The sequence below is a fragment of the Scyliorhinus torazame genome, chromosome 3 (genome assembly GCF_047496885.1).
Source record: "Scyliorhinus torazame isolate Kashiwa2021f chromosome 3, sScyTor2.1, whole genome shotgun sequence".
Classification (NCBI taxonomy): Eukaryota; Metazoa; Chordata; class Chondrichthyes; order Carcharhiniformes; family Scyliorhinidae; genus Scyliorhinus; species Scyliorhinus torazame.
In genome coordinates this window covers 3,479,753-3,494,686 of record NC_092709.1, presented here as the reverse complement: position 1 = coordinate 3,494,686, position 14,934 = coordinate 3,479,753, and the positions used below count along the sequence as shown (strand labels likewise).

General features: G+C 50.9%; 1 protein-coding gene across 3 annotated transcripts in view; it reads right to left on the bottom strand.

Moving 5' to 3' along the window:
- LOC140408250 (ubiquitin-conjugating enzyme E2 D2-like) overlaps nucleotides 1-14,934 on the bottom strand; it is a 59,715-nt gene that overhangs the window by 7,460 nt on the left and 37,321 nt on the right. Inside the window, exon 7 of one of the 3 annotated variants that reach the window (XM_072495202.1) lies at nucleotides 5,858-5,907. The exons of the other annotated variants lie outside the window; for them this stretch is intronic. Within the exon in view, the coding sequence (XP_072351303.1) occupies nucleotides 5,859-5,907 (49 nt within the window). The 3' untranslated portion in view covers nucleotide 5,858. The remainder of the gene's footprint in view (nucleotides 1-5,857; nucleotides 5,908-14,934) is intronic. 3 annotated transcript variants of the gene reach the window in all.

The following is a 14,934-nucleotide window of genomic DNA, read 5'->3' as shown; positions in this document are numbered from 1 at the left end:
CTCCACAAGAAATGGCAGGAGCGGTTCGAGGAGATGGAGAATCGGTCGAGGCGGAAGAATCTGCGGATTCTGGGCCTCCCGGAGGGGCCGGATGTGGGGGCCTATGTGTTAAACTCGCTGATGGGCGCGGGGTCCTTCCAGGGGCCCATAGTGTTGGCGAGGAGGCCCAAGGTTAACGAGCCTCCGCGGGCGGTGCTGGTGCGGTTCCATCGGTTCGTCGATTGGGAGTGTGTGCTCAGGTGGGCCAAGAAGGAGAGCAGCAGGTGGGAGAATGTGGAGGTTTGGATATATAAGGACTGGAGTGCGGAGGTGGCGAAGAGGAGGGCCGGGTACAATCGAGCGAAGGCGGTGCTGCACAGGAAGGTGGTGAAGTTTGGCATGTTGCAGCCGGCGCGATTGTGGGTTACCTACAAGGACCTGCACCATTATTTTGAGTCTCCGGAGGAGGCGTGGGCCTTTGTTCAGGCCGAGAAGCTGGACACAGACTGAGGGTCCGGATGGGCGATTGGGGACTGAGGTGGATATGCTATGCCTATTTTTGGTTCGGGAGAGGGGGGGGGGGGGGGGGGGGGGGGCTTTGCATTGTTTTGGGTTTCTTTTTCTCTGTGTTTTTCTCTTTCAGGTTGGGGAGGGTGGATGGGGCGGGTTGGGCACTGTTTTGGTTGGTGGCGGGGCCTGGTAGGTGGAGAGCACGGGATTTATTTCCCGCGCCGAAGACTGGGGGGGGACGGGACCGGGGCGGGGCGGGGCAGCGAGGATCGTTTCCCGTACTTAGAACGGAGGGGGAGAGCCTGTGAATGGGGAGCGGGAGAGGAGGGTGTGCCACACAATGGGAGGAGTTGAAGGGGAGGCGGGAGTGGCCGGGGTCAGCAGGAGTCAGCTGACTTGCGGAAGTGCAATGGGGGGAGTAAACCAGCTAGGATGGGTCCTAGCCCGGGGGGGGTCGGTCGAGTTGCTGCTGCTAAGATCAAGGAGGAGCTGGAGCGAGTGGGGTGGGTCAAGACGGGGGTATGCCACTGTGGGGAACGGGCCGGGTGTGGGGTGCGGGCGCGTGGCTGGCCGAGGAGGGGTCATGGCTAGTCGGCGGGGGAGGGGGCCGGGTAGCCCCCTGATCCGGCTGATAACCTGGAATGTAAGGGGACTGAATGGGCCAGTTAAGCGGGCCCACGTGTTCGCGCACCTGAAGGGGCTCAAGGCGGATGTGGTTATGCTCCAGGAGACACACCTGAAGGTGGCAGACCAGGTAAGACTGAGGAAAGGGTGGGTAGGTCAGGTGTTTCACTCGGGGCTAGATGCCAAAAATCGAGGGATGGCGATCTTGGTGGGAAAGAAGGTGTTATTCGAGGCGTTGAGCATTGTGGCAGAAAATGGCGGTAGGTACATAATGGTAAGTGGTAAGTTGCAGGGAGCGAGGGTGGTACTGGTCAATGTGTATGCTCCGAACTGGGACGATGCGGGTTTTATGCGGCGTATGTTGGGTCGGATCCCAGACTTGGAAGTGGGGGGCCTGATAATGGGGGGAGACTTTAACAAGGTGTTGGATCCTGCACTGGATCGCTCCAGGTCTAGGACGGGTAGGAAGCCGGCGGCGGCTAGTGTGTTGAGGGGATTTATGGACCAAATGGGAGGGGTGGACCCTTGGAGATTTGCAAGGCCGGGGGCTAGGGAATTTTCATTCTTCTCACATGTCCATAAGGCTTATTCTCGAATCGACTTTTTCATTTTGAGTAGGGCGCTGATAGCGAGTGTAGAGGATACCGAGTATTCAGCAATAGCCATTTCGGACCACGCCCCGCATTGGGTGGACTTGGAGATGGGGGAGGAGAGGGACCAGCGCCCGCTGTGGCGCTTGGAGGTGGGGCTGTTGGCGGACGATGAGGTGAGCGAGCGGGTCCGAGGAAGTATAGAGAGGTACTTGGAGACCAACGACAACGGGGAAGTCCGAGTGGGGATGGTATGGGAGGCACTGAAGGCGGTGGTGAGGGGAGAGCTGATCTCCATCAGGGCCCACAAGGAGCGGAGGGAGCGGGGGGAGAGGGAGAGGCTGGTGGGGGAGATGGTGAGGGTAGACAGGAGGTATGCGTAAGAACCTGAGGAAGGGTTGTTGAGGAAGAGGCGCAGCCTCCAGGCCGAATTCGACCTGGTGACCACCAGGAAGGCGGAGGTGCAGTGGAGGAAGGCCCAGGGGGCAGTCTACGAGTATGGGGAAAAGGCAAGCCGGATGCTGGCGCATCAGCTTCGGAGGCGGGACGCAGCTAGGGAGATCGGGGGAGTTAAGGACAGGGGAGGGAGCGTGGTGCGGAGTGGGGTTGGCATCAATGGGGTCTTCAGGGACTTTTACAAGGAATTGTACCGATCCAAGCCCCCACGGGAGGAATGGGCCGTTTCCTGGACCAATTGAGGTTTCCAAAGGTGGAAGAGGGACTGGTGGCGGGACTGGGGGCCCCGATTGGGCTGGAGGAGCTGATCAAAGGGATAGGAAGCATGCAGGTGGGGAAGGCACCGGGGCCGGACGGTTTCCCGGTCGAGTTCTATAAAAAATATATGGACCTGTTGGGCCCGCTGTTAGTTAGGACCTTTAATGAGGCAAGGGAGGGGGGGGGCTTTACCCCCGACGATGTCCCGGGCACTGATCTCCTTGATCCTGAAGCGGGACAAGGATCCCCTGCAATGTGGGTCTTACAGACCGATTTCCTTGCTAAATGTAGATGCCAAGGTGCTGGCAAAGGTCTTAACCACGAGGATTGAGGATTGTGTGCCACAGATCATCCATGAAGACCAGACGGGGTTTGTGAAGGGGAGACAGTTGAACGTGAATGTGCGGAGGCTTTTGAACGTTATCATGATGCCGGCGAGGGAGGGGGAGGCGGAGATAGTGGTGACGATGGACGCTGAGAAAGCCTTCGATAGGGTAGAGTGGGGGTACCTGTGGGAGGTGCTGAAGAGATTTGGGTTTGGGGAGGGGTTTGTCAGGTGGGTTAGGCTGTTGTAAGAGGTCCCGATGGCGAGTGTGGCCACAAATAGGAGGAGGTCCGAATACTTTCGGTTGCACCGAGGGACGAGACAGGGGTGTCCCCTGTCCCCCCTGCTCTTCGCACTGGTGATTGAACACCTGGCTATGGCACTGAGAGTGTCAAGGAACTGGAGGGGGTTGGTGCGGGGTGGGGAGGAGCACAGGGTGTCGCTTTATGCGGACGACCTGCTGCTGTATGTGGCGGACCGGTGGGAGGAATGCCAGAGGTAATGAGGATGCTTAGGGAATTCGGGGACTTTTCGGGGTACAAGCTCAATATGGGGAAGAGCGAGCTGTTCGTATTTCAGCTAGGGGACCAGGAGAGAGGGATTGGCGAGCTCCCACTAAAAAGGGCGGAGAGGAGTTTCAGATATTTGGGGGTCCAGGTGGCCAGGAGCTGGGGGGCCCTGCATAGGCTTAACTTTACAAGGCTGGTGGAGCAAATGGAGGAGGAGTTCAAGAGGTGGGATGCGTTGCTGCTGTCCCTGGCGGGTAGGGTGCAGTCAATCAAAATGACGGTGCTTCCAAGGTTTTTGTTCTTGTTCCAGTGCCTCCCCGTGTTTATCCCGAAGGCTTTTTTCAGGCGGGTTAACAGGAGTATAATGGGGTTTGTGTGGGCGCGAGGGACTCCGAGGGTGAGAAGGGTGTTCCTGGAGCGGAGTAGAGATTGGGGGGGGGGGGGGGGGGGCTGGCGCTGCCGCTGCCAAACCTCTGTGGGTACTACTGGGCCGCCAATGCGACAATGGTGCGCAAGTGGGTGATGGAGGGGGAGGGGGCTGCATGGAAGAGGCTGGAAACGGCGTCCTGTGTGGGTACGAGTCTGGGGGCGCTGGCAACGGTGCCGCTGCCGCTCCCTCCAAGGAGGTATACCATGAGCCCGGTGGTGGTGGCGGCCCTCAAAATTTGGGGGCAGTGGAGGAGGCATAGGGGGGAAGTTAGGGCCTCGGCGTGGACCCCATTACGGGGGAACCACCGGTTCGCCCCAGGAAGAACAGGTGGAGGGTTTTCGGGGTGGCACAGGGCAGGCATACGCAAGTTAGGGGACCTGTTTGTGGACGGGAAGTTCGCGAGCTTGGGTGAGCTGGAGGAGAAGTACGGGCTCCCCCCCGGGGAACACCTTCAGGTACTTACAGGTAAGGGCGTTTGCCAGACGGCAGGTGGTGGAATTCCCACGGCTACTGCCACACACAGTACAGGACAGGGTGCTCTCGCAGGGGTGGGTGGGATTGGGGAAGATCTCGGAAACTTACCAGGTGATGCAGGAGGAGGAGGAGGCCTCGGTGGTGAAGTTGAAAGGTAAGTGGGAGGAGGAGTTGGGACAGGAGATCGAAGAGGGGACGTGGGCAGATGCCCTAGGGAGGGTGAACTCTTCCTCTTCATGCGCGAGGCTCAGCCTCATACAATTTAAGGTGCTGCACAGGGCACACATGACCGGGACAAGGATGAGCATGTTCTTTGGGGGTGAGGACAGGTGTGTTAGGTGCTCAGGGAGCCCAGCAAATCTCACCCATATGTTCTGGGCATGCCCAGCGCTGGAGGAATTTTGGAAGGGCGTAGCGAGGACGGTGTCGAGGGTGGTAGGATCCAGGGTCAAACCGGGCTGGGGGCTCGCAATATTTGGGGTGGCAGAGGAGCCGGGAGTGCAGGAGGCGAAAGAGGCTGGAATTCTGGCCTTTGCGTCCCTGGTAGCCCGGCGGAGGATTCTCCTTCAGTGGAAAGATACGAGGCCCCCAAGTCTGTAATCCTGGATTAGCGATATGGCAGGGTTCATTAAATTGGAGAGGGTGAAATTCGCCGTGAGAGGGTCGGTACAAGGGTTCTTTAGGCGGTGGCAACCATTCTTAGACTTCCTGGCAGAACGCTAGACATTGGTCAATGGCAGCAGCAGCTTGGGGGGCGGGGGGGTTTACGTTATTTTTGTTTATGTTATTTACACTGGAAGGGTCTGAGGGGGTGTATACACCTGGTGTCTTAAGTCAGGGTGTTAATGTTAATTTATTATTTAGGTACGGGGGGAGGGGTTTGGGGGGTTGCTTTTTTAGATTGTGTTTTGTACTTACCCTTGTTGGGTTCTTTTTTCTTTCTCATTTTGTTATTGATATTTTATGAAAACCTTTAATAAAAATTATTTTTTAAAAAAAAGATATCCTTGTGGATAATCTTGATTAATCTGTGCATTTATAAGCGATCACTATTTTTTTTCTTAAATCATGGATTCCAAGAATTTTCCCACATGTAGACTAACTGGTCTGTGGTTAACCTGCTTTTCTTTCTTAATTCTGGTGGTTATCCAATGTTTAAGCCATATTATTAGTGTGGAGAACAAGATAAGCCAATACTACTCCACAGGGACAATTCTTAATTGTCAAATTAGGGGTCAAATAAATTGTTACTAGTTAAGGTACACTGCAGTTCCACAATTCTAATGGTGTAAAATAAAATGCATTGGCAGAAGTTGCAAACCAATATGCGTGCCACAGGGATTCCAATAATTACCATGCTGAACATATTTACTTCTAAATTTGAGAATTTAATCACAAGTTAAAATATCTAGTGTGTGTTATGAAAACAGCAGGATCACAGGACACTAGTAATTATGCACTTTAATGTGGAACAGTGCCTAAAAGGTCAAGCATCCTAAACATTGACATGCACTGATAAAATTATCAATTGACAAAAGACTGGTCATCCTTGCTCTGCTTTCTCTACCTTCCAACCAAACAAAACATGCGATTTATGATTTAGTTAATCTCTGATCACTCCATGAGCCAGCATGCAGATATATTTAGTATAAGACAACTTCCAAGGGTACGCATTGAGCTTCAAAAGCTGCAAGCACCTTACCCTAGAGCATTGCGTACTTTTCTGTCCACTCCCTTGCTAGTCTGTTATACCTATTAAATGTTGACAAACACAAACGTCAGACCTACAAATTAGAAAAATTGAGAACATAGGATTTCTCCAATTTTCCCAAATAGGAGAATGGCTATCTTCAATTTGGTCTGGGGCGAGCACAGCAAGAAGTCTTACAACACCACGTTAAAGTCTAACAAGGTTTATTTGGAATCATTAGTTTTCAAAGCATAGCTCCTTCATCTGTTGAATTTACAGAAAGTCTTACAACACCAGGTTAAAGTCCAATTTAATTAGCAAGGGCAACAATAAGTTTATTGATAACTATCTCGTAGCTGAGTCATGCTTTTAACAACTGTGGTATAACTGTACCTCTAAATAGGCAATGTAACGCAGTATCAGGTTGTCAGGGGCTGGTTTAGCACAGGGCTAAATAGCTGGCTTTTGAAGCAGACCAAGGCAGGCCAGCAGCTCGGGTTCAATTCCCGTACCAGCCTCCCCGAACAGGCGCTGGAACGTGGTGACTAGGGGCTTTTCACAATAACCTTCATATGAAGCCTACTTGTGACAATAAGCGTTTTTCATTTTTTTTTCATATGGAACAATTAGTCTGAAAAGCTAATTATCTCCTTCCTCCACAGATGCTGCCCAACCGGAAGGATTCCACCATTTACTGTTTTTATTTCAGATTGGCAGCATCCAGTGTATTTTGGCTTCATTTTACAGCATTATATACACGTGACACACAAACTTTTATTTCGAGACAGAAACAGTTAACAAAGGGGTACCTGAATTTATTGCTAGTTACCTTTACACTCCATTGTACAGAACAGCATAGCTGCCTTCACAGTAAATCAAACTGCACAATTCTCAGTAACCAGCACATTGTCAGCAGAGGCAAAAACTCCAAAACCAGGCAAATATAAAAATGCAGATGTGAGATCACAGGTTGGCTCTTCAAAAACAAATCCTGATTCTCTGGCAAAAAAGTGAGGCCCCCTGCCAAGGTTCCAGACTGCAGAATAAATATCTCATGGCACCCTCACGGAATATATTTTCATCATGGCCTTGATTTGAATGGGTAGAAGAGGAGAAATGATTATGGAAATATAATCATCTCCTCTTCTGCTCTCTTCAACCACAAACTTCATCCCTCCTCCCTTAAGGAATTGCAAAACGTTGCAATGTGTCAACATAAAATGTTGCTCGTGTAAGCAAATTATGTTTATACGTGCAGCATAAAATAGGGAACAGTAACATAGCGGTTATATAACTGGCCTAGTAATCCGGTGGCCTGCACTAACAATCCAAAAACATGAGTTTAAATCCCACCACAGCATCTGATAAAATTAAATTTAGTTAATAAATAAATCTGGAATATGTTAGAACAGTTTCAGTAATGGTGATCATAAAATGCCTGGATTGTCATCACAAAAATTTGCTTCAATTATTATTTTTTCTTTATTAAGGGGCAATTTAGTGTGACCAATCCACCTAACCTGCACATCTTTCGGTTGTGGGGGAAAACCCACACAGACATGGGGAGAATGTGCAAACTCCACACAGACAGTGACTCAGGGTCGGGATCAAACCCGGGTCCTCAGTGGCGTGAGGTAGTAGTGCTAACCACTGTGCCATGCACATCTGGTTCAATGATGTCCTATAGCGAAGGAAATCTGATGTGCTTACTGTGCCTAGCCTCACTGTGACTCCGAGCGAAGGTAATCTGCTGTGCTTACTGCATCTAGCCTCACTGTGACTCCTATAGTGAAGGGAATCTGCTGTCCTTACTGTACCTAGCCTCACTGACTCCTATTGTTATGGATCCGGGTTGACAGAACCCCAAAGTGTTTCATGGAGTTCAACCGACCCACAACTTCTAATAGATTGTGTGGGAAGCACACAGCGTACTCTCCAGGTGTGATACAGCAGAAATGGACAAGTGGTTTTTAAAACAAAACAATGTTTATTCTATGAACTCGAGTTAACCTTTTAAAAACAAACATTCAATATCTTAACACCTATTACTTCAAAGATAACCTCAAAAGACTACAACACTAAATAATCCTTCAAACTGTTCCTTTAAAACATCCAAAAGTCTTCAAACCGTCAAAAAAATAGGAGCACATTAGGTTACATTCAATATATTTATAGTCTTTGGATTGCAGAAATCAACAGACCAGCTCGGTGTTTCTTCCTGCAGCTCACAGCAAAAACACACAGACACTCCCAGGTGCGTTCTCAAACTGAAACTCAAAAAAGCATGAGTGAGCTCAGCTCCCCCCACCCTCTGACATCACTTCAGTAATATGATCAGCTCCATTTCTTAAAGTACATTGCTTAAACAGCCATTTCATAAAGGTACTCTCACATGACACCTCCCCTCCAAGAAAAAAACCCCCATCAACATCAAGATGGTTTCACTTTTTACCTTTGCACCATTCATTAAGAAATCTTCACCGGTTCAAAAAAAAACACACGCAAACAGGTGTAATAATATAGTCTATTTCCCCCCCCCCCCCCCCCCATTCTTCTTCCTCCAACCAAAATCCTTCCGTTCATCACATTGGTGACAAAGCATCGGCTATCACGTTTTCCCATCCTGCCACATGTACTATTTTAAAATGAAATGGCTGTAACAATAAACTCCAGCTAAACAGTCTCGCATTGTTATTTCAGAATCGCTCCAAAAACATCAACGGATTATGATCAGTATCAAAATGGTGTCAGACAGATTGGTCACATAAATGTGAAAATGTTGCAGAGCCAGCACCAAACTCAAAGTCTCCTTCTCAATCGTCGAATACTTTTTCTGGTGAGAATTCAATTTCTTTGAAAAATAACCGACAGGCCGCTCTAGCCCTTCGCCGTCGTCTTGTAGAAGTACCGCACCTACGCCCACATCACTCGCATCAACAGCCATTTTGAATGGTTTGGTATAATTTGGGATGACTAACACAGGAGCAGTGGTTAACACAGCCTTCAGGCCGTCAAATGCCTGTCGACACTCCGCTGTCCGCTGGAAGTTGTTACGCTTCTTTAGCAAGTCCATCAGTGGAGCGACCACACTGCTAAAAGTTGGTACAAATTTCCGGTAAAATCCACTCATACCAAGCAATCGCATTATTTCCCGTCGTGTCAAGGATATTGGAAACTCCCCAATAGCTTTCGTTTTCACATCCCGTGGGACCAATCGACCCTGTCCGATTGTATGGCCAAGGAAAGTGACTTGGGCTTTTCCAAATTCACTTTTGGCTAGGTTTATCACCAAACCCGCCTCCTGAAGTCGATCGAACAACTCCCTCAGATGTTTTAAATGTTCTTTCCATGTCTGGCTGAAAACTACCAGATCGCCGATGTATACCGCACAATTGGGTAATCCTGAAACGACTGTATTAGTTAACCGTTGAAATGTGGCGGGGGCGTTTTTCATGCTAAATGGCATAACTTTGAATTGGCATATACCATCTGGAGTCACAAAAGCTGAAATCACCTTCGCCCTTTCGGCTAAAGGTACCTGCCATCAACTTTTAAGTAAATCCAATTTGGAAATATAAGCTGATTGTCCCACTTTCTCAATGCAATCCTCCAAATGTGGGATAGGATAAGAGTCCGTTCTTGTAACTGCATTCACCTTTCTATCATCCACACACAACCGCTGGGTACCATCTGGTTTAGGTACCATCACTATGAGTGAGCTCCATTGGCTGCAACCCACTTCAATTATGCCATTTTTAAGCATACTCTCAATCTCTTTGTTAACCTGTGCCAATTTTAAAGGTTTAAGTCTATAAGGATGTAGTTTGATAGGAACAGCATTTCCCACATCCACATCATGTATAGCCATTTTAGTGCTTCCCAATTTATCTCTACAAACTTGCCCATGTGATATCAATAACTCTTTCAAGTCACTTCCGGGTGCGGCGATGACCAGCTGAGTCGCATGTTTCGGCAGCTCCCTGTGAAACGGACTTTTGGGCTCTTGATAGGAGCCCCAACGGCAATTTTGACGGCTAAAAACACTGTGCGGTAAACCAGAAGGAAATCCCCCCCTGGATACGGATGGAAAAAGGAGAGAGTGGCCAGATTGCAGTGGATCCTTTAGAACAGCGGCAAGGAAGGCAAGCAAAAACCAAGATGGCGTCGGAAGGTGGCAGTTTAACATGGGGCCCTGAACAACAAGAGTTCTTGAAATGCTGTGTGGAAGAGATCAAAAAGGAAATGAAGAAAGAGCTGTTGGCCCCGATACTACAGGCGATCGAAGGGCTAAAGGAGGAACAAAAGACCCAGGAGCGGGAGCTTCGGGTCGTGAAGGCAAAGGCAGCCGAGAATGAGGACGATATACAGGGCCTGGTGGTGAAGACGGAGACGCAGGAGGCACATCAGAAACGATGTGTGGAAAGGTTGGAGGCACTGGAAAACAACGCAAGGAGGAACAACCTGAGGATTCTTGGTCTTCCTGAAGGTGTGGAGGGAGCGGACGTCGGGGCATATGTGAGCACGATGCTGCACTCGTTAATGGGAGCGGAGGCCCCGGCGGGTCCGTTGGAGGTGGAGGGAGCATACCGAGTGATGGCGCGAGGACCGAGAGCAGGAGAAATTCCCAGAGCCATAGTGGTGAGATTCCTCCGTTTTAAGGATAGAGAAATGGTCCTTAGATGGGCGAAGAAAACTCGGAGCAGTAAATGGGAGAACGCGGTGATCCGCGTTTATCAAGACTGGAGTGCGGAGGTGGCGAGAAGGAGGGCGAGCTTTAATCGGGCCAAGGCGGTGCTTCATAAAAAGAAGATAAAATTTGGAATGCTGCAACCGGCAAGACTGTGGGTCACATATCGAGGGAGGCACCACTACTTTGAGACGGCGGATGAAGCGTGGACTTTTATTGTGGAAGAAAAACTGGAATGAGCGGGTTATTAAAAAGAACGTTCGAACAAAGTGGTGGGGCGAATGTGGGGGGCAAAGAGGGGTTTTATGTACTAATCCTGCGATGTGGTAACTTTTCTCTCTCCCACAGGTGGTGATGGGGGGAGGAGGAGAGGTGGAGGAGATGGGGCGTTGGCCATTGGGGGCGGGGCCAAGGGAGAAGCGCGGGCTTGGTTCCCGCGCTATGATAATCATGGCGGGAATAGAGAAGCAGGAAGGAGGGGGCGTCGCACGGTGCGAGCCGAGGTCACGGGGGGAAGCCGAGGTCAGCCAGAGTTTGCTGACTTCTGGGAGCAACATGGGGGGAGTAATTACGCTAGCGGGGGATCTAGCGGGGGGGGGGTGGGAGGGGGGAATTACTGGGTTGCTGCTGCTGGGGAGAGGGGGGAGCTGGTATGGGAGAGGATGGGCGGGGGGGGGCACCGCCTGGGGGAGATACAGCTGCGTGGGAACCGGGTGAGGAGCTGGAAAAAGGTGATGGCTAATCGACAAGAGGGGGGGGGTAGGAAGCCCCCCAACTCGGCTGATCACGTGGAACGTGAGAGGGCTGAACGGGCCGATAAGGAGGGCACGGGTACTCGCACACCTTAAGAAACTTAAGGCAGATGTGGTTATGTTACAGGAAACGCACCTGAAACTGATAGACCAGGTTAGGCTACGCAAAGGATGGGTGGGGCAGGTGTTCCATTTGGGGCTAGATGCGAAAAACAGGGGGGTGGCTATATTAGTGGGGAAGCGGGTAATGTTCGAGGCAAAGACTATAGTGGCGGATAACGGGGGCAGATACGTGATGGTGAGTGGCAAACTACAGGGGGAGACGGTGGTTTTGGTAAACGTATATGCCCCGAACTGGGATGATGCCAATTTTATGAGGCGGATGCTAGGACGCATTCCGGACCTAGAGATGGGAAAGCTGATAATGGGGGGAGATTTTAATACGGTGTTGGAACCAGGGCTGGACAGGTCGAAGTCCAGGACTGGAAGGAGGCCGGCAGCAGCCAAGGTACTTAAAGATTTTATGGAGCAGATGGGAGGTGTAGACCCGTGGAGATTTAGCAGACCTAGGAGTAAGGAGTTCTCGTTTTTCTCCTATGTCCATAAAGTCTACTCGCGAATAGACTTTTTTGTGCTGGGTAGGGCATTGATCCCGAAGGTGAGGGGAACGGAGTATACGGCTATAGCCATTTCGGATCACGCTCCACACTGGGTGGACTTGGAGATAGGGGAGGAAACAGGAGGGCGCCCACCCTGGAGAATGGACATGGGACTAATGGCAGATGAGGGTGTGTGTCTAAGGGTGAGGGGGTGCATTGAAAAGTACTTGGAACTCAATGATAATGGGGAGGTCCAGGTGGGAGTGGTCTGGGAGGCGTTGAAGGCGGTGGTTAGAGGGGAGCTGATATCAATAAGGGCACATAAAGGGAAGCAGGAGAGTAAGGAACGGGAGCGGTTGCTGCAAGAACTTTTGAGGGTGGACAGACAATATGCGGAAGCACCGGAGGAGGGACTGTACAGGGAAAGGCAAAGGCTACATGTAGAATTTGACTTGCTGACTACAGGCACTGCAGAGGCACAATGGAGGAAGGCACAGGGTGTACAGTACGAATATGGGGAGAAGGCGAGCAGGTTGCTGGCACACCAATTGAGGAAAAGGGGAGCAGCGAGGGAAATAGGGGGAGTGAGGGATGAGGAAGGAGAGATGGAGCGGGGAGCGGAGAGAGTGAATGGAGTGTTCAAGACATTTTATAAAAAATTGTATGAAGCTCAACCCCCGGATGGGAGGGAGAGAATGATGGGCTTCTTGGATCGGCTGGAATTTCCCAAGGTGGAAGAGCAGGAAAGGGTGGGACTGGGAGCACAGATCGAGGTAGAAGAAGTGGTGAAAGGAATTAGGAGCATGCAGGCGGGAAAGGCCCCGGGACCGGATGGATTCCCAGTCGAATTCTATAGAAAATATGTGGACTTGCTCGCCCCGGTATTGACGAGGACCTTTAATGAGGCAAAGGAAAGGGGACAACTGCCCCCGACTATGTCTGAAGCAACGATATCGCTTCTCTTAAAGAAGGAAAAGGACCCGCTACAATGCGGGTCCTATAGACCTATTTCCCTCCTAAATGTAGATGCCAAGGTCCTGGCCAAGGTAATGGCAATGAGAATAGAGGAATGTGTCCCGGGGGTGGTCCACGAGGACCAAACTGGGTTTGTGAAGGGGAGACAGCTGAACACGAATATACGGAGGTTGTTAGGGGTAATGATGATGGCCCCACCAGAGGGAGAAACGGAGATAGTAGTGGCGATGGATGCCGAGAAAGCATTTGATAGAGTGGAGTGGGATTATTTGTGGGAGGTGTTGAGGAGATTTGGTTTTGGAGAGGGGTATGTTAGATGGGTGCAGCTGTTGTATAGGGCCCCAGTGGCGAGCGTGGTCACGAATGGACGGGGATCTGCATATTTTCGGCTCCATAGAGGGACAAGGCAGGGATGCCCTCTGTCCCCATTATTGTTTGCACTGGCGATTGAGCCCCTGGCGATAGCGTTGAGGGGTTCCAAGAAGTGGAGGGGAGTACTTAGGGGAGGAGAAGAGCACCGGGTATCTTTGTATGCGGACGATTTGCTACTATACGTGGCGGACCCGGCGGAGGGGATGCCAGAAATAATGCGGATACTTGGGGAGTTTGGGGATTTTTCAGGGTATAAATTGAACATGGGGAAAAGTGAGTTGTTTGTGGTGCATCCAGGGGAGCAGAGTAGAGAAATAGAGGACCTACCGTTGAGGAAGGTAACAAGGGACTTTCGTTACCTGGGGATCCAGATAGCTAAGAATTGGGGCACATTGCATAGGTTAAATTTAACGCGGTTGGTGGAACAGATGGAGGAGGATTTCAAGAGATGGGATATGGTATCCCTGTCAATGGCAGGGAGGGTGCAGGCGGTTAAGATGGTGGTCCTCCCGAGATTCCTCTTTGTGTTTCAGTGCCTCCCGGTGGTGATCACGAAGGCTTTTTTTTTTTAAAAGGATTGAAAAGAGCATCATGGGTTTTGTGTGGGCCGGGAAGTCCCCGAGAGAGAGGAAGGGATTCTTACAGCGTAGCAGGGATAGGGGGGGGCTGGCACTACCGAGCCTAAGTGAGTATTATTGGGCCGCTAATATTTCAATGGTGAGTAAGTGGATGGGAGAGGAGGAGGGAGCGGCGTGGAAGAGATTAGAGAGGGCGTCCTGTAGGGGGACTAGCCTACAGGCTATGGTGACAGCCCCATTGCCGTTCTCACCGAGGAACTACACCACAAGCCCGGTGGTGGTGGCTACACTGAAGATTTGGGGACAGTGGAGACGGCATAGGGGAAAGACTGGAGCCTTGGGGGGGGTCCCCGATAAGAAACAACCATAGGTTTACCCCGGGGGGAATGGATGGGGGATATGGAATGTGGCAAAGAGCAGGAATAACGCAACTGAAAGATCTGTTTGTGGATGGGAAGTTCGCGAGTCTGGGAGCGCTGACCGAGAAATATGGGTTGCCCCAAGGGAATGCATTCAGGTATATGCAACTGAGGGCTTTTGCGAGGCAACAGGTGAGGGAATTCCCGCAGCTCCCGACACAAGAAGTGCAGGACAGAGTGATCTCAAAGACATGGGTGGGGGATGGTAAGGTGTCAGATATATATAGGGAAATGAGGGACGAAGGGGAGACTATGGTAGATGAACTAAAAGGGAAATGGGAAGAAGAGCTGGGGGAGGAGATCGAGGAGGGGCTGTGGGCAAATGCCCTAAGCAGGGTAAACTCGTCGTCCTCGTGTGCCAGGCTAAGCCTGATTCAGTTTAAGGTATTACACAGGGCGCATATGACTGGAGCACGGCTCAGTAAATTTTTTGGGGTGGAGGATAGGTGTGCGAGGTGCTCGAGAAGCCCAGCGAATCATACCCATATGTTTTGGTCATGCCCGGCACTACAGGGGTTTTGGATGGGGGTGACAAAGGTGCTTTCAAAAGTAGTAGGAGTCCGGGTCGAACCAAGCTGGGGGTTGGCTATATTTGGGGTTGCACAAGAGCCGGGAGTGCAGGAGGCGAGAGAGGCCGATGTTTTGGCCTTTGCGTCCCTAGTAGCCCGGCGCAGGATATTGCTAATGTGGAAAGAAGCCAAGCTCCC